Raw genomic sequence first — 19,989 nt, 5'->3', positions numbered from 1 at the left:
GGGCCCGGACCGAGTGCGGCCATCGTTAACTGGTCGGGTGTTATGGTGTGACCCCACTCTCTACAACTACCAAACATGGCTTCCACGACCCATACAGGAAGTGGGCAGAAGCAATGCCTGTAAGGGGAGATAATTGATTGTCGGTACTTGGATAAATACTAAATGCCCAACAAACTTAAATCCAAACCTGTTAAAAAGAATCGATTAATTTTGTACAATGTATTGTATCATGAAGGTATTGCACGATGCACATTAGCTGTAAGCACGAACCGTGTCGGTTACTCCCACAAGGGGAGATAACCTAACGTTTTTTACCCCAAACTAGCTGGGCCGGTGGTGCAGGCTTGTAGCACAAACACCCTAAAAAGTTATAAAATCACTCTTCAAGTCTCATAAAAGTAATATATACAATCCATATGCCCATCAAAACCCGTAAACTTCTGAGCAGAGTTACCGGCCCTGATGAGAATGTGCTGTCCACCTTTACATGTAAATCGTTGGTGAAGATTTGCCGCTGGTGGTTTCGACAGCATAGATAATTATACTATAGGACAATATCTAACATCAGTATCCTAGATGACTCACTCTATGCAGGGAAGCAGAGGGAATAGAATATATTTTCTCGTAGTTAGTGAAAACAGCTTGAACAGGCATGGAAACAAATGTACAATTTTACAAAAGTTCAAGTTGAAAGCATTTAAATCAAACGTGAAAGAGAAAAAATTTAATCTTGCATAATTTAAACGAAAGAAAACCAAGGGTAGAATTGTAATACTCTTTTGTTTGGACATTTAGAAACAATTCGTGTGGTATATGCCTGACGTTTATCTTAATTATTTCTAGATAACCAAACAAACCTAAATTACCAGTGAAAACATAAGTGTAACACAAGCCCTCTTTACAATCAAACAGTTCTGTCATACAAAATGATAGTGATATATTTCATACACTATGGTCAAAGCACATGTCAGTATATCTTACGATAGATAAAACGAAAAGCAAATGTTTCTAACCATAATATAACTATATAATTTACAATAGGCCAAACGCAATTTCAGCAAATGTGCTTTGAGCATAGTTGTTTATATATATGGTGAAATGTATTACGATCTTTGTGTACAAACTTCATAACAATGATGTCATAGTATTCAATCAATAACAACGATTCCTGTTGTTTGATCAAAGAAGTAAGAATAAAAACATCACAGTAAAAATATCACGTGGCTATGAAACAAGGTAAAACGTACAGTGGTAATATTATCCATTATTGTGGCGACAAGAAATCAATAAAACATAGTCTGTGGCCAGTATGACAATAACTTCCCGCAAAATCCCAACAGACATATCTGTTGTTTGTTCTGTGTATATCAGGAAAAGAAAATCCAACAGTATCAACAGTACATCAAGAAAACAATAAAGAACTTAAGCAGATCACTATGGAAACATATCACAGGTACACTCAGTCGTTCGGTAAAACTCGGTAGTTTTCGCCTAACAAACTGACCCGTGGCGAAACATCAACTTGAAACTTGTTAAAGAAATCTCATTGAACTTGTGAAAAGATTACCTTAATAAGAAACTGTAAAGATTTAGCTGGTTTTGTAAGTTTAACATGGAAATATGTTTCAAGTTAATGCTTCACCAGATCAAAGAACGGCTATTGCGGAGTTTGTCGACAACTACCGAGGAATACCGAAATGATAACGATACAATGCTTCGACTATAATTTCGGATAAGATGATAAACATAGCGTTCTTTAAAAAAAATAAATAGAAGACAATTAATTTTCATTTGTATATTTGATCTGTTAAATTTACAGTAAGGACATTTCATGTGTACTTTTACCGGATAATTAATTACCCGTGAAAGTCATGCATTGTATCTTTTGGGGGAAGTTGTTGACATATGCCAATATGGTATCATATATTTAACATTCATGAACATAAACAAAAACAAAAAACATAAGCGACTAAAATAAAACGTTGTTTTTCTAAAGACTCCTTACCTCGTTAAAACCCTGAAAGCTGAGAATTGTGGTGCAAGAAAGTCAAAATATATGATAAATATGCCAAAGGAAAGTTAACTATCCCCTAAAAGTGAGACGGCGTTATAGAGGATGTATTCATAGTTTTTGGTATACATGAATTTATCAAGAAAAATAGAAATTTATTACTTACTCCCAGAACTCTGTTACTGGATCCATCAGTGGCGCCAGCTTCCCGGACACTTCGGCGGCCCCAGTCAAGTTGCTATAGATGCTGTAGCTGGCGTTAGCAACCGTTGTATTAAACATGGTTTCTGTGGAGTTCTCGGAATCCGATGCATTCGGATGTCTTCGGAAAGTGGAACAGTTAGGCGAGTTCCATTCGTTGTCACAATGTGACCATGGCAGTCGGGCCGTGAAGGAGGAGAAGAGGTAATAGAACGCCCAGGTAAGGATGATGTTGTAGTCGCAGTTCAACAAGAACACGATAACAGTGCTGGCGTAGCCGATACCTGCGGGGAGGAGACGTTGTCGACGTCAACATGGTCTACATCTGAGCACCACCGTACTCATTATACCACAACATCGTTGGCTCAGTGGTACCGGGTGGGAGGGAGGTCTTAAGGAAGCAATATTTCAGCTATGTTATGGTTCATAGTGGTCCACGTGGACAACACGGCGCGATGACACCATGACGAGCCAGTCCATGTATTCCACTGGTGCCTCGTTAAACAATATGAACATGAGATTGGCATTTTTTTGTCAGACCATTTGGATCTGGACTGGAGCAATGCCGATGTCCAGCTTTACAGGCATGGGGATGTAGTCTGTCATCCGGGCTCTAAGAGGATGGAGAGCAAGCCATCAGAATCACTGTGCCCGGTTTTCATGAGGATGACACAGACAAGTCTGTGACGTCACAATTAGTTCACAGAATTCACGAGGATGGATCGATGAGACTTATTGACAACACAATTAAACCAGACCTAGGTCCGTCACGTTGGGTTCCACGGGAATGGAAATCCCAGACCCGTGCAGCAATATTGCACTCAGAGCAATATTGTTGCACCATGTGCAATGTTTTTGTTGCAACAATAGGAATCTGTTATGTGTAATGCTAAAGTCTAGATCATCAGCCTCCATTTCCTTGAGCATACAAGATTCAGATTAAAATATGATCGTACATTACAGGCGTATGAAAACAGGTATTACCTTGGAAGAGAGGGCAGATCTTCCATGGGCCGATGCCCCCTTCGGACATGAACTGACCAAGAGTGACCTCAAGGAAAAACACCGGAATACCACCAAGAACAACAGCAATGAAGTAGGGGATGAGAAAGGCACCTGGAAGAAATCAACAAATAAATGAACAAATGTTAAGAGTGAGTTGGGTTTAACGCCGCTTTTAATATTCCAATTATATCAAGGCGTGTCATCTTGTCAAAGGGTGAAAGCTCGAATTGATGCAGGTATCAGGCTATGATGCTGAGAAACCTTGAAACATAATCGGGGTGAACCGGAATTCGACCCCACAATCATAGGTTTCTACCGAGCCCAAGGGTTATAAGTTTAAATGATAGTCATTAGATAAAATAAGATACGGTAGTAACTTATCCCGATGTAAATTTGTTTTCCATCAATATATATTTTAATATCAACATCATCGCTGGTGTTTCTATGTGAACTGCAAGTGGCAATATCAAAATCAGAACACCTTTGTTAATAAACGAATTTCTCATAAATTTAAATAAAGACCACGTGGGTGTATCGGCTGAGAACGTGCCAAGGAACCTGTTTCACATACGAGGCGAAAAAATGGATCGGGTGATCAGGCACGCTCTCTTGATGATTGGGTGTTATCGTACTGAGGTGGTGTGGATCGTTTGTTCTCAATATCAATCACTGGATGCTCTGAGCCAGACTCGATTATTTACAGGCAGCCGCCTCATAGCTGCAATATTGATGTGAGTGCGGCGTTAAACAAACCAATACAAGATTGCTGACGCAGCATTCTGCAATATGTAGGCACGCCCTTTATGTGTGATAACACGCACATTAATATGGCTTGCACGAATTCAATTGATGAACGTGAAGGCAATATTGACATTATTATATTATCATTAGCGGATAGAATTATCATGAAATAGATATCGGGGAACAGAATGAGGTTTGTTTGAGCTCAAGCGTTTACCCCTTGACAATACGTTGAAAGCCATTAGCAGAAAAGTGCACTATCCCGAGACTACCAAATTGTGCTGTGGACAAACAAAAAAAACATTGATGGTTGCCCTCATTGATTCGTAACATTTGGGTGGGGGTATATTTCTGAACTAGCTTTCACTGACTCAACTTTGCGACAAACCAGAACTGAATGAATCTGACCGAAAATGTAAACATAAAAAAATGCATTTTTGTCTTCTTCACGTATTACTAGCTACAAACTTTGTGGTTTCAATTATTCCGCTGAACTAGTTTAAACATGCCTCCGACTTTCTAAGACCGGTAAAAATCCGGGGTAGAATAGCAACCCACGCTTGTCGTGAAAGGCGACTAACGGGATCGGGTGGTCAGGCTCGCTGACTTGGTTGATGCATGTCATCGTACCCCAATTGCGTGGATCGATGATCATGATGTCAATCACTGGATTGTTTGGTCCAGACTCTATTATTCACAACCCGCCGTCATATAGATGGAATATTACGGAGTGCGTCGTTAAACAACAAAGGCTGGTTGGGACATTGTTTAGCACCTAGATACTGACAATCCAGCAAGGGACACTTCCCTGCCCATTCTGCGTTATAGTCTAATGATGGAAAGCGTTTCTACCTATTACTGCGAAAAACAAATACATGAACGAGTTCCGAAGCGTGTTTGCAACGAGGTTGTGTTTAGAATACAACAGATTCCGTACTGCTGTTATGTTGTGCAATGATTGACTAATATTAACTGAACAATGATTGGCTGAAAATTAGGTGAGATGTGCGTGTGTTTGTAAACAAAGTGTGCGTGTATTTACAAACAAACAGCCTGGGATATGTGTCACATATCCGCCGATATGTATAGACAATAGGAATGTGTGTCAACAAATATCATTCTATTTGTCCAGATCTGGTTTAACATTTGGAATGAAGCCAAAACGTTTCTCGGAAGTCACCGATTTACCAGAACATACATTAAACTCTCGTCTAAGTCGCCTAGTAACAATAGTCACCGGTAGTTACAAAACCGATCGATTCAGGCAACAGTAACTTAGAACCACTCGAAATTCACACGACTGCAAAAACGCCGAACCATCGGCAAATGCAAGAATCGATTACGCGGAGCTATTGCCGAGTCGCATGGGTCGTTCATGTCATCGCAAGTGTCTGGTCTAGTGCATGCTGCAGCCGGTTACATAGCAAGTGTCTGGTCTAGTGCATGCTGCAGCCGGTTTCATAGCAAGTGTCTGGTCTAGTGCATGCTGCAGCCGGTTTCATAGCAAGTGTCTGGTCTAGTGCATGCTGCAGCCGGTTTCATAGCAAGTGTCTGGTCTAGTGCATGCTGCAGTCGCTTTCATAGCAAGTGTCTGGTCTAGTGCATGCTGCAGCCGGTATCATAGCAAGTGTCTGGTCTAGTGCATGCTGCAGCCGGTTTCATAGCAAGTGTCTGGTCTAGTGCATGCTGTAGCCGGTTTCATAGCAAGTGTCTGGTCTAGTGCATGCTACAGCCGGTTTCATAGCAAGTGTCTGGTCTCGTGCATGCTGCAGCCGGTTTCATAGCAAGTGTCTGGTCTAGTGCATGCTGTAGCCGGTTTCATAGCAAGTGTCTGGTCTAGTACATGCTGCAGTCGCTTTCATAGCAAGTGTCTGGTCTAGTGCATGCTAACGTCGATGACACCGAGAGTGTCGGGTCTGGTGTCATCGCAAGTCTGTTTATTTGTTGTTTGTTGTTACAGGGTCGGACAATATAACAGGGTCGGACAATCCAGTGATCGATATTGTGATCAATATTGTGTTCAATGATCCACGCCGTCAGGGTATAGTGTCACGAAATCGATCGACCCTGTCCACCCAATCTGCCTCACACGATCAGCACAGGTAACAGGGGACCAATTCTAACTCGAATTCCCAAAGGGGGGTCACGCGGATTGTATCGTGTTCAGATCATGATATTCTGACAAATAATCACTCCTCGGCAATATCTACATTTAATCAAATTACTAGCTTTTCTTAGACTGGGTTTTTTTTGGACGAATTCCAATCCGAATGCCGCCAATAGTCTGTTAACTGCAACGCCGAGTACATTGACGTATGAGAAGACATACACAGAATACCAGCGTTACCTTTTAATACTACGAAATAATTGAATTTATACCTGTAACAATACGGAAATCAAGGGCTTCTTGAACACTATTTGTGTCCTGTATCATTTGATGAAACCATTTCGATATTTGGAGAAGTGAGCTGAGCCAAGACATTTCAATTTCCAAGAACCGTCTTTCAGAACTGATTTTGCCGAGGCATGATAATTCTATACACAGGAAAGTACCGGTTTCTGCCAGTTTACGGTGGTATTGGTTACTCTTTTAGCGCGGTGTGTATATTGATCGGTACTATCTAAGCCAAAGCTAAAGGCAAAGGAAGAGTTCGACAGGACGAGTGGTCACCGGATGACGTCACCAATGCTTCAGAGGACATTGGAAGAAAAGCTGTTTTCACAAAAGGTCCGGAAACGTATTGCTTCCAGGCAAACTCTGCTTCCTCTTCCCACAGCATACATCAATAGATAAATATACCCTTATGATGTGAATGGACGAGTGTTGCCTAAAGCCGCAGTACTGATATTAAACACAACCAATCACAGCTCAATACTGCTTCTAGGCAAACTCCTAAGTGGTTAAACATATCACCCTACATAATTGAGTGAGTGAGTGTGAGTGAGTGGGTTGGGTTTAACGCCGCTTTTAACAGTATTCCAGTTATATCACGGCGTGTCAGCTTAATGTGGGAGGAAGGCCCGAAGTGATGCAGGTCTCAGACGTTTACCACTTCGGTGAAACCCTCGAACACGGGTAAGGTGCTGACAAACCTAAAAACATAATCGGGGCGAACCGGGATTCGAACCCACGATCACAGGTTTCTGGGGTGCCCAAGGGACGCAACTCTGAACAGGGAATCGCGGCGCCTTAGAAGAATGGGCCAACCGTGCCCTTCACCCTAAATAAGAAATGGGAAGGTGTTGTTTAATGCCGCTATATTCCATACAATCCATTATAGGGACTGCAACGCCAGGTTTACCTTACAGGCTGTGGTTTGTGTGTTTGTTTGTTTGTTTGTTGTTTAACGCCACAATTAGCAATATTCGGGCATATGGCGGCGGTCTGTAAATAATCGAATCTGGACCAGACAATCCAGTGAATGACATCATGTCCATCGATCCACGCAATTGGGATAGGATGACATGCATCAACCAAGTCAGCGACCCTGACCACCCGTCCCTCTTAGTCGCATCTTACAACAAGCATGGGTTACTGAAGACCTGTTCTACCCCGAATCTTCTCTGGTATACAGGCTATGGTGTGGGTAGGGGTGGTGGATGGGGGTGCGTGTTGTGGTTTAGGATTGCAACCAATTCTGCCTCGTAACGCTCTCGGGTATGGGATTTGGTAATGAAACCCCAAACTGAAGAAATTGTTGCCAACAAATTGCGAAATGGTAATTTAGAATAAGATATGATGCTTACCTCCCCCATTTCGGTAACACAGAAAAGGGAATCTCCAAACGTTTCCTAGGCCGACTGAGAAACCTATACAGGCTAACAGGAAGTCGAATTTATTGGTCCATGTCTCCCTCTTCATCATTTTCTCATCACCCGCGTCCGCCGTCGACGATGACCCGTCCGATGACGCTGGGTCTAGGTTAACATTCCATCCGGGGCATTCGCCGTTCATCAGAACGTGAGAGGCATCAACTTTTTCCGTACTCATCTGCAAAAAACGAATTCGTTATTAATAAATGTCGATGTACATAGTTGTGTTTTTAAATTGAAAAAACGGTGCTTAGGTTCACGGGTGTGGAACGCGCGGTTGTGAATACGTCTAAATGGCGCAAATCTGCAATTATATGAATTGTGGTGTCTCAGACAACTAGTGAGTGAGTGAGTAGAATTAACGTCGCATTATTTCGGCCATAGAGCGACCTGACATCTTGGTGAGGCAGACCCGTGGTTGACAGAAAGAGCAAGGGCAAGGACACATCGGGGTATGATGACACACAGACAGACAAATGTCAGCGCTACGATCACCGTAACTCGCTATATGATGGCTTATGACTTACTTAGCGCTAGGAGCACATTTGACACAACGCAAATCCATGCATTCGGAGGATGTTCCCTTACGTTTAAGACGTTGGCAATTGTTTATGAGTGTAATTATACCACAAAAGGAACAGACACGTTTCCCTTTATTTACCAAACATGCCACCGTGTGCAAAAACATGGCAATGATCACTAAAGAGGCGACACTTGACGACTGCAGCAACGCAAACATCGCGCGTGACATTTTCAGGTCGACAACCAAACAAATATTTGTTCCTTGTTTAAGGATTATTGTTGTATTAGTATGAACATGCCTCTTCCATAACACAAATGTGTTTACGAGCCTGTTTAAATAAGCGCAGTGATGTTTTTTTCGTTGTGTTGAGTTGACATCGGCCTACGGGCAGCTGTGTACTTTAACTGTAGTGGGCGAGGACAACGATTTGGTCGTCACTGTTGGTCACATTTTGAACCATGAAATGTCACATGTCACATTTCTTACAGTCACTGCTTGAGCTTTGTTTGACAAACAGCCAACGCCGGACACTGTCAACCAGTTCGTTTTATCCAAAATTCGATATTCACATTGGCAAGATAGAAAATATATTTACTGCTACATTTTGGGGGTTGTGTTCAGAAATTAAGGACTAGCGGCGGTGTGGTTCTCGAATGAACTGCATTATTGTCACGGAGGTTACATATGCGATAAAGATAATTCATATAATGCCCCACTCGAATTAAATACCAGCATGTAACTGATGCCATAATTCTAAAAAACAAAAACGATGTTTAGCACGTTTAAGGAATGCGAACATGGCGTCATCACTGATTTCAGTGATCCATTCTATATTTGTCACCACTCTTTTGCCTTTTACGCCCGATGGAATCTGTTTGAGCGGATAATCGAGACTGATTATTTGGCGTTCACGTTTTATTCACTGATTTATTACTGCAGTGACACCTATTTCACGATTGCCAGCATTAAATCGCGGGTTACTTTTATCCTGTTTACGATAACTACTACATATCCGGATAATGCTGAAACGCAAACCCTTTTGTGTACTGACCTTAACTGACCTCGGTCAACCTGGAGCATTCAGTTCGACGCTTCCACGAAACGATTTGTATTACGATAACCATAGCGCAAAGATCGCTTTGTGGAACGGAGTACTAAAGTGATACTGAGCGATGGTGTCAATGATGTATAACATGTCAACAATGCTTAACTTAAGTGTTCTCCATAACATTGTACTTAGTTACAGAGAGCGCCGACTCTGCGTCATGAAGCATCACAGGCTAATTGTTTTTATCTCCATGTTTGAATTGAGTAGATAGTTATTTTTTATCAAGGCAGTCATCCGATACAGCACGGTTGTCCAATACAAACAACATCACCTCGTAACGCTGTCGAGACTACATAAGCATCTGCGCAGTCTTCATCAACACGTCAGCGTTTGTGGGATGGAGGAAGATAGTGTTTTGACACTTTGTGGCCTACGCCGATAGTGCCAGGCTATATTAGTCAAAGGGAGTACAAATATAGTCTTCTATGCTAAATTTAATTTTCGTTTTGGCAGTGAGGCAGGAGAAGGAAAACGAACCCATTTCATTTCTTAAAGATTCACACACGTGACTTGGACACGCGTTCCCTGCCAATTAATTGTAAACCAATGGAACATTACAGCCATACTTGATCTGATTTTTCTATTAAGTGCTGACATTACGCTCAAGTAATTTGTTAATACGATACAACAACACACATTGTGGTGGTTATTTATGATACACTGTTACTGAAGTGTCAGCTGCGAAAGGTAATCCTCCAGCCAACACAAATCTCAGAAATAATTACTTTCCGGCGCGATATGTGTATGGGTTCCAGAAAAGAAAACCATGCCGACAATCAAGTGAAGATCCTTTTAACGGGCGGCGCGGAAAATACCCAGCAGACAACTGCAGGCGGAGGGACACATAGGTTTTGAGTAAACTGATTCTGCGCCCTTAGCGCGCATGTAAATAGTTCCGTCCCAAGATCAGATTTTCTGGTTTGGCAATTTGATAACATGATGTACGGGCATGGTATTTATACAGCACTATGTGTTGGAGTTGAAGAAGCAGGTGCACTAGGTTCTCCTTATACTCTGACAGGATTGACCATGTTACAAGGCATGCCAGCTTTATCTCTGTGTAACGAATGTGCTGCTATTTTAGCCAATCCTATGCTGATATTTTACGAAAAGAGAAACGATGTTGACTATATCGGTACTTCGGTGAGTTTTTATCTCGGTAAAGGAATGTGTGCGCTTTGGAATGTGAAGAGGAGGAAACTTCTGCTAGGCGTAAGAGAATTTTCGCAGGCCCCAAATGTGGTAAAGATGATAGCGTTTGATCTGTTTCCCAGGCAGAAGAAAGTCTGGCGCTTCACCTTGAATCTGCCAGCTGCAACCGGAACTGCTGTGACGTCATACTACATATTGCAGATACGACAACTGTGTTCTCCCATTGGTTACTTATTCGGGCGAAATAACAATGGCTTGCGCCACTGTAGATTTTGGCACCTGACTCCGGCCCATGACTGCCATTCATTCCGCCATAAGGGGTGGCAACGACCTTGGCATTCACAATAGAAGGGTATTAAAATAATCTCCGTTGCCAGCTCTCCTAGACGACAAGGTTCAATCAAAATAAATTATTCAGATTAATCAAAGGCGTCGAGTGGCCTCCTACACTAGGGTTGGATATTATTTATGTCGCCTGGGGTTGGTAGTGTTTTTCCGCCGGTCGTATATCGCATGTCTGTCAATGTGTGTATTTCCTTTGCATGTCTGATCAATAGACTTGCGTACTGAGTGCGTCCTCGGTCTGATTACGCGTCATGTGACAGGTTTGCGGCAGGTGTGCGAGTTTCTTAACGATGTAAACACAAAAGCTCTTTGCGTAATTTTCATACATGACGTAATTGCAATAAGCAGACAAAATTCATATCATGGAACACCCAACTCAATCACTAATCACACAAAATGTACAACGTTTTGTCAGTCTGTAAACATTTCTTATTCAATATTAACATTAACTGTCATAGTTCTATTCAAACATTGTATATAGGATGTTAAATAAACGAATAATAGAGAATTTGAAAAAAATGGGTTCTTGTGTCGTTATGACATATCAATACATGCGTATACAAATCAATAAGGAGGTGATTGTGAAGCTGCATTATGTTACGATCAAACACCAATGGCTCAGGCAAACACCCATCTATGGTAGATCAATCAACGCGTCCCCTGGACCTATTTGTTGATGTTATGGTCCGTACAGAAGTTGAAAGTAGCATTGCTTAAGGGGCATTCACACGGTACAACTAGTTGTATACAATTTTTTGCATTCAACACATTGCATCGTGTGAACCGTCAAGTCGGTCCAACTTTTGACGTATGCAACTTGTTGGACGCGAGTTGTACGAAATAGGACATACTCTATGCGACAAGTTGTATGAACGGAGCCAATCAAAACGCGTATGAAAATCACGTGACATGTACACGTCAATTTGTAAACAAAAATGGCGACTCCGATTCACGACGGTAACCTCTGTATTTCGGTATCCTAAGTGTCACCACTCAATAAAGGATCTTTGAAAAGTAGGTACGTAGAATACCACTGTACCAAATTATATATTTTGAGATTTGCATCGGTCTTATTCTCCTGGTTAAACTGTTCATGCTGTTCACACAAATACAGGTCACAGTTTTAGATTTTGTGGGAAAGTATCTATGATATGATGCCATTAACAACTATTTTAGCCAAAGCATATGTATCACTAACGACATCTGAAAATAGTGTACAACGAAAAAAATGCCATTTTCGCATTTTACCAATTCACTGTTCTAAATGTGATTATTTATTCAAATAACGTATAGCTACATGAGAAGTTCCATTACAAAACCATTGGGTGTCTGCCCTTTGTCAAAACACCAATCATCATTCCGAAAAGACTCCAATAACCCTATATTCGTTTTCGAAATATAAAAACTCTGGACCGAACCTCCATGTTGGATAGCGTTGCAAAATCACGGTTCTTTTCGCGTCAGGCGAGATGCCTGTCACATCACATGTATTTCACACTCAGCTACCATACATACATCTCTGAATTCATCATACCATTAAGAATCAATTGACATTTTGTCTAAGTCACTAATACAAACGGTCCAAATGAAATCAACCGCAATATTCAAGTGTGAAACCAAACCCTGTGCTCTGAAACCTACCAGTGGGCCTTCTCATTTAAAAATGTAAACAAAGCAAACTTCTAGTTTTACTTAACATTTTACTATTCCGAGAGATTCGGTCGTCAATTTGTTGCATACATTAGCTCAGTTTATTACGAATATGCAAGGGTCGATAATCGTTGCAAGAATTGAGGAAGTAATAATTAGAGTCCAGATACTTATTTGGAAAAAGTCAACAGAAATCGTTCAACGTGCCGCCATGATTGACGCAAAATCACGCACACTGACGACGGTATTGGTCTGCCTTTCCACGTTGTATCAATGCGAGAATGGAAACATAAAAACAAACAGAACTTGTTGATTTCAGATTGATTCTGATTACTTAACTTACATGACCCATTTATGTATGTATGTGATCCCAGCATCACGGTAAAACTACTCCAAATATTCCGCGTGCTATCAGTGAAATCGCTACGTTATGACGTGAGGTTACCGGTAGTGATGTCATATTAGTATACGTCAGCATCAACATCGTTGTACATATTTGTTATGTTCTTTGAGGTGCGGGTGAACTAGTACACAACGCATTCAGTTCATGAAGTAGTTTACTGTTTCAATCTTGAATTATAATTTGAATATCTCTTCAATATCGTTTCACCCAGCAAAATAATGCACTGCTGCAAAATGGATACATGTATGCAGTACTGTTACTAATATAATCTAAAATGCCATAGAATTTATGAAACTCATAATAATTAGCTGTTTGTTTGGTCATAGACATTCATCGTGTTATTGATCCTTCCCATAAGATACTTTGTAAATGTAACACACTGCAGCATATACATATTTCCTTTGGAGAATTGTGAAACATTCATTGTGGCAAATTTATATAGACAGGTTAAATAAAACAGGCACTTCATTTCTTAAGTTAAAGTAGATGTATACCTGGAGGAAATTCGCCACGTTATATTTGTATTAATGTATAACTCATGTGTGGACAACTACTTGTCTTACATTTGGATTTTAACGTTTAATTGGCGGAACATTGACAGCTAAAGATTGCATCAGGTGCGCGTTTCAAAATAGGGGCCGACCATTTGAGATTCATGGGTGGAGGTGGGTCATGGTCTGTTGGGGTTTGGGTGTGCGTTGCTGGGGGGTGGAGGGGTTGTGTAGCTGTTGTAGTGATAAGCCCAACATTATGTTCTTTTAATCGAAATTTTCCATACTATAACCGAATATAATTGGTAATATACTGTTACTTTTTAGTGTTACCGATTTCAACGTTTCTTATAAATTGGGAAATAAGCTAAAAGTATCTGATTTCAACTGGCCAAAGGGCACTTTCTGGATTTTTATAGTTCATTCTTCTTTATTATAACAAAATCTGAAATATGTCTTCAGGACATTTTGGATGACAATCATTCAATGTCCCAGAAAAGGAACCGATGTGGTTATTAAAATCGATAGCTGTGTGGGAACTTTGTAGATACACATAAACAAAAAGATACTAGAATATATTGTCCTGAGCCAAAGCAGATGCTCACCACGGACATGACGGATACTGAGTTTTGCAATGACTAGGAATTGCGGTTTTTTTTGGTCTTAGTACATGTGGGCATCGCCCTCGTGTTTTGACGTCATGTAACGGAAAATTTGTTTTCGACACAAAACAAGTACGTTTTCGCATCGAATGTGTCACGTTATACATTTAATTTTCCATGATGGGGGTTAAAAATTCAATAATATACAAGTCCGTTAAATTGCAAAGTCAGAGGTTGGTCCAGTACCGCGCGACCGCAATTCTCGCACAGCGTTGATTTTTCAAAACAATGCGTCTGAACATTAACTCGGCAACCAAGATTCTAGCGATAATGTAGTCAATCACAAGCGTTTGTCAGAGATCTCGCGAGACCCGAGTTGTATGCAACTCGCCGCCGTGTGAATACCGAGTTGTATACAACTTCAGTTTGTGCAACTAATTGCATACAACAAGTTGTATACCACTAGTTGTACCGTGTGAATGCCCCTTTAGCAATGCTACTTTCAACATGTGCGACCTTCCGAGAGGCGAAACAAGTTTACCAAGACAGACAACCCGTGGCAACAGTCATACCTACACGGTAAACATATCCCTTGCACGCGCAACATTCTGCTGAATACGCAAACTGCCACCTCATTTTGGCCTTCGCCGATCATGCTTTTAGCACGTGCAAATTATTAGATCCAGCGAGCGACTGTTTTGCATTCTTAAGTGAAATCACCATTACATTTCACGCTTATTTGTGCGTGAACAAGAGCAAAAACGTCATATTATGACGTTGTTTTTTCCAATATAATCCCAGTGCTCTGTGTATGTGAAGAAATATTGATGCATTATACGTGCAAATATTACCTAGCAAAAACGCAGACGCAAAATGGATTAAATCCTGATGTTTAGTTAAACTATCTACTCATAGTTGTTAATTGAATATTGATAATTCACTGACTAGTTAATAAAGTATGTATTCAAAATGTTTGCAAACTGACCTTCACATATGACCTGAGCATCTACCGACTTGCAGCTAACGAAAGACGAACAAATGAACTCATTGAATGTGTCATTCTCTTTGCAAGATTTAAACTGAGAATCGCACGTGCGTTTCGTGATTCACGCGCTCGCCATCGTCTAGACAGACTATTCATTTGACCGTAACCATGGCAATACGAGAATTGATCTGCGTGTCAGCACTGCCCTGTTATTGGTAATCAGGGCATGTTGCAGTCAAGGGCACTGGTCGGATCTTGAGCTGACATAATCAGAATGAAAGATCGGCAATGATCAGACAACGTTTATTTTCTGATTTACCAAAACGTTAAACAACCACACTAAATTCGTTTTTTAGTTTATGAAATGTTTTAAGAGCCTAGCGCGAATCTGAAATTGAATTTCACTAAAATACATCATGAAGTTTGAATAATTTAAAGCTTTCATAAATCATTTATTCGAATATTATTGAATTTCAACGTCGCGTGTTACCGTCGTAATGTCTAGACGATGCACAAAAGGTCCGAGGTTAACAATTACAAAGCTGAACACTTGGTGCATGTTAGACGGGCCATTGTCAAAAAGACGACATGAGGTTGGATACTCATTGGCAGGACTCAACTGATTCAATGGCCACGTGGAGGACAAAAACTACCCAGACAACCTCCACCGTCACTTCACGGGAACGTTACACACAATACCGGCACACTGCTGCTGTCTGTATTTCAAATATATATCTTTCACGCCACATGAAGTTTAATTTTCTTCCTCAAAAGAAATAGCACCCGCTGGACCTATTTGACAATGTCTGTTTTAATAGTGGTGATACATTACTGTCCACGTGAATGACATAAAACACTTGTCATCTGGTAAAATATATAAGAAAATAAATTACCACTTATACCAGATGTGTGTGTACCATGTCGATATGTCATGTCATAATTTCACCGCTGTCTGAGGCCAACACTTTTATACAGGCAGCATACTCCTGTAACACCGCCGGTGTGGCAATCCGTCTTCCTCTTTCACTCGTGCGGAGCACGTGACTAACGTGGTAGTGAATCTTTCCGCTTTGCAGACATCGGGGACAGGGAAAACAATCCGTCAAAATGTCGGGGTGACACCTATGACCTACTTCGTTTTTTAACGTCAGGCAGAACTGTGACAAACGCTTTTTCGAGGAAACGCTCACATCCGCGCCTTTTAAAGAGTATCCGCACTTCTAGCCCGAAGTCAAACAGTGACAGACAAGTTCGTTTTTGTCTTGACTGTTTCAAAGGGCAATCTCAATTTTCAGTAATAATACCAAAGAAAACATACTACAAAAGGTCAGAATCTTTTGAAGCTAAAAATAGTTTTGAAATTGAGTTTAAGCCAGAGTCACTTAATGTGTTAAGACCCGCCGTGATATTGCTGGAATATTGCTAAAAGCGTCGTAAAACCATACTCACTCACTAATGTGTTAAGTATTCCCTAATTCTCTTGGGGTTTTTTACTTGAATCATGCGATAAGATATAACGTGGGCGAGTTATATGATATTTATAGTGATAATGACATCTATAAATTATGTATTTTTAGTAAGTCATATTATTCCATTATTTCAGCATCTGGATGACGTCAGTGTGCCTTATGAATAATTAAAACAAAACAGTACCATGAATATTTTACTTGTAGAATCCGATATGGAAATATCTCCTGATAAGCTATTAACACGTAGCAGTGTATTCACCGTTTATATCCACGCACGGCAATACAACGAGGCATGACGCTGACAAAACCTGCAGATAATATAACAATAATATTCCAAGCAGGATATACTCGAGTAGACTGTATGGCGGATTCCTGACGTTTAATGGAGGAAGTATGATTTGCTACCGATTTGATACGCTATTTAATAGAGGAAACGTTCCCGTTGCAGCCGAGGCGACTTATATTTGTTCTGTTGACATGGAGATAACATATGACGGAAACTGTATTATTCAGTCAATATGGGGACGGTATGATAGCACAGTGGTTAAGCCGTTCGCTTGTTCCACAGACGACCCGGGTTTTACTTCCCTCATAGGCACACTGCGTGGTACGTCATGACAGACGAAACGCTAGCCACAATGGCACTACAGTGAAAACTATTATTCTGGCACCAGCCTTGTGTTTTTACCTTGTCTGGTCCAGACTCGACTATTTACAGACCGACGTCATATAGCTGGATTATTGCTGCATGCGGCGTCAACCAATCAACAAACGTCTAATAATGAGTATAAACTGTGTGACTACGTCAGTCGTTACATTAATAACACGTATACATTCAGTCGCTACCTTTATCGTTTCAGCTAAAAAAGATGCATAGCCAACCTTAATATTCCCCGCATGTCTGACAGACGCTGAGAGAATTACCTTAATCCTTCTCCAAGTAACTGATCTGCATACTAAACTGTTTTGTATTGAAATCTTTCATAAACCATGTACCAACCAAAATCAATTTGGCTATAGTCACATAACTGCGAGAGCCCCAAAAGCCCTAAAGAATATATCCTATTCCACAGCGTCAGCTTTGTATATCAAGGAATTATCTTCAGTACACAAAGCCGTGTCATGCTTATCCAGAGTTGCAACAGACGTACCATAATAATTCTATTAAGACCAACACTGAGAATAAAGGTAGTACTCCTCTCTGGCGAACAACATACGCTCCATGTGTCGAACATAATAGGCTTATTGTGACGTCATGGCGGACATGCGTGTGTATTTATAAAAAAGGGATACATGACCCTAGTGCATGTAATAACACGTTCTCTACAAGTTGTACGTGTGTTAGAATATTTGACTTTACATCTCTGATAATATTCGGCATTACATCGTATTTCCAGGGTTATCAAGGAAGCCGCACTACGACGTAAATAAATAATCAATGTCGTGAAAAGGATTTCATCTTGTGTACATTTATTAACCAATTATAACGACAACGGTAGCCTTACTCCCACGTCCTGATACTTACAAAACGTGCCCCGTTTCTCTTTCACTTTAATTACCTGTATCTGGGTAGAGGTTTGAGGTTAAATTTCCCGGTTCGCAGTGACTCACCCGGGGATATTCCATTAACTTGCAGGAAAATGGCCGACCGGCGTGTTACGAGCTTTTCGTATAAATGTGTTACCATAAATGACAAAAGGCCCTATACCAGAGAAAACACCACGTCACAGGTCTGTGATTTATTGATATATCCACGTAAAGACACGTCATAAAATAACACGTAAAACACTTTACGTCCATGATATCATTCCTAACCATGCCGCGCTCATCAAACTAGAAACCCTATGGAGAAGTGTTTCCCCGGCAAGTTAAAAGGCGAAAAGAAAGCCCGCCACAATCACCCTCCCTCGCTATTCTCGAATAGTACCTGGGGCAGCTGGCGGTCTATATTTGAGCCAGGTGCCCGTCTTTCACTAGCAACTACCGGCTTCCGTTGCCATAGGAACCCATCCATCCTGATATCTGCTTGCAAATCAAATAGCTCGTTCTTTAGGCCTTCACATGTATCGCCTGAGGGTTGTTAACCTACCTATGGACTAGCATTTAAATGCAATATGATACAGCTACACGCTACACTTGCACTCCGCCCCCTTCCCCGGTTGAACAGCATTACGTGAATACAATAATACAATGTGCCCTCTGATGTATACAAGACAGATATAGTGCCCACCGGATGGTACGGCTCGTCACAGAACATAACGCGTACCTGATAGTATCGATTACCGGCATAAGCGACCAGCAGGTTAAATTTCATATTCAGCATCGCTTGTCGTATATTAGTCAGCAATGGTACACGCATATACTTGATGCATATTTCGTTTCTGCTCTGTGGGTGTGACCGTGCTCTGAATGCAAGCGGGAATACATACACTGGGGATTTTCCCTATTCTCCACACTTCGCCGGCTTTTTCCAGCCAGCTCGTTCCAGCCGGCACGGACATGTGGCGCTCGCTTGTGAAAACCGGCAACTGAACACGCGGGTTAGGCGTTAACGATCACTTCATAGATTCGCGCTCGCTATGTAAAAGTACACAATTTACTATGTTCTATCGTTATAATTCAGCAAATATCAAATAATATTAAATTTATTGTAAATATAAATCTGTATTTGAAAGCAAAACATTGCAGCAACTATTCCTGATTATAATACGGTTATACATTGCCGCTTTTTTTCAAGCATACAATGGATACGTGTGCGTTTTACAATAATCAAATAAACTTATCAATAAGCTTAACGAAAACAGTTTTGTTCTTCATAAGTAGGACATAGATGCTCTTTGTGCTTAAAGCATCCTGAAATAATCAACATAATTTATGAATTGGAATCATGATAATAATTACAAGACAACTGATTGAAAGAAACAGGCGTGATTAAGTAGCATGTAAGATGTACATCGGAATATATTTCACAAAGTCATCTCTTACCTTGTTTCTGTGTGCCAACAATATACGGTGTGGAATTGAGAAGTTGCCGCTACAAGAGTTCCACGATTATGAGGGAGCGTCAGCCCGTCAATGAAACAAAGTAGCCCTGGTAATGGAAAATAACCGGCCTGGTTCTCGAGACCACGTGACTCCAAAAGCTTCCTTCATTTGCCGGAGTGTTTTCAATCCATTGGTCGCCGCTAGATGGCTTTCTGTGAACGCTCAGCGCCGCGTTTCGTCATATCATCCGATTTAAATGCAGGGGTGTGCACAGTATTGTTATCAACGTCAGAATATTGTTTGTATACATGGTGTGTTTTTGTCTGCAAGGCCAGTTCTCGAGTAATCTATTGATCGGTGTTTGTTGGGGCTTGTTGTCATATTGTATACAGATATATAATTAGTCTTTGTAATATGGATACATATAGACTGAACGTTACGGACGACTGAATCGGAAACATTACTTTCATTTGATATCTACTTAATTATGTAAATTGTATTTGTC

General features: G+C 40.9%; 1 protein-coding gene across 1 annotated transcript in view; it reads right to left on the bottom strand.

Moving 5' to 3' along the window:
* LOC139450050 (sodium- and chloride-dependent GABA transporter 2-like) overlaps nucleotides 1-19,648 on the bottom strand; it is a 32,952-nt gene extending 13,304 nt beyond the window's left edge. Inside the window, exons 1-4 of the mRNA XM_071231684.1 lie at nucleotides 19,485-19,648; nucleotides 7,706-7,949; nucleotides 3,197-3,328; nucleotides 2,178-2,496 (exon numbers count right to left, since the gene is read on the bottom strand). Of these exons, the coding sequence (XP_071087785.1) occupies nucleotides 2,178-2,496; nucleotides 3,197-3,328; nucleotides 7,706-7,949 (695 nt within the window). The 5' untranslated portion in view covers nucleotides 19,485-19,648. The remainder of the gene's footprint in view (nucleotides 1-2,177; nucleotides 2,497-3,196; nucleotides 3,329-7,705; nucleotides 7,950-19,484) is intronic.
* Nucleotides 19,649-19,989: the final 341 nt, after the last annotated feature.

The sequence above is a fragment of the Haliotis cracherodii genome, unplaced genomic scaffold (assembly GCF_022045235.1).
Source record: "Haliotis cracherodii isolate W230 unplaced genomic scaffold, xgHalCrac1.p SCAF_8, whole genome shotgun sequence".
Lineage (NCBI taxonomy): Eukaryota > Metazoa > Mollusca > Gastropoda > Lepetellida > Haliotidae > Haliotis > Haliotis cracherodii.
Note: the sequence above shows the minus strand (reverse complement) of the source record. Positions and strands in the feature narration are given on the sequence as shown.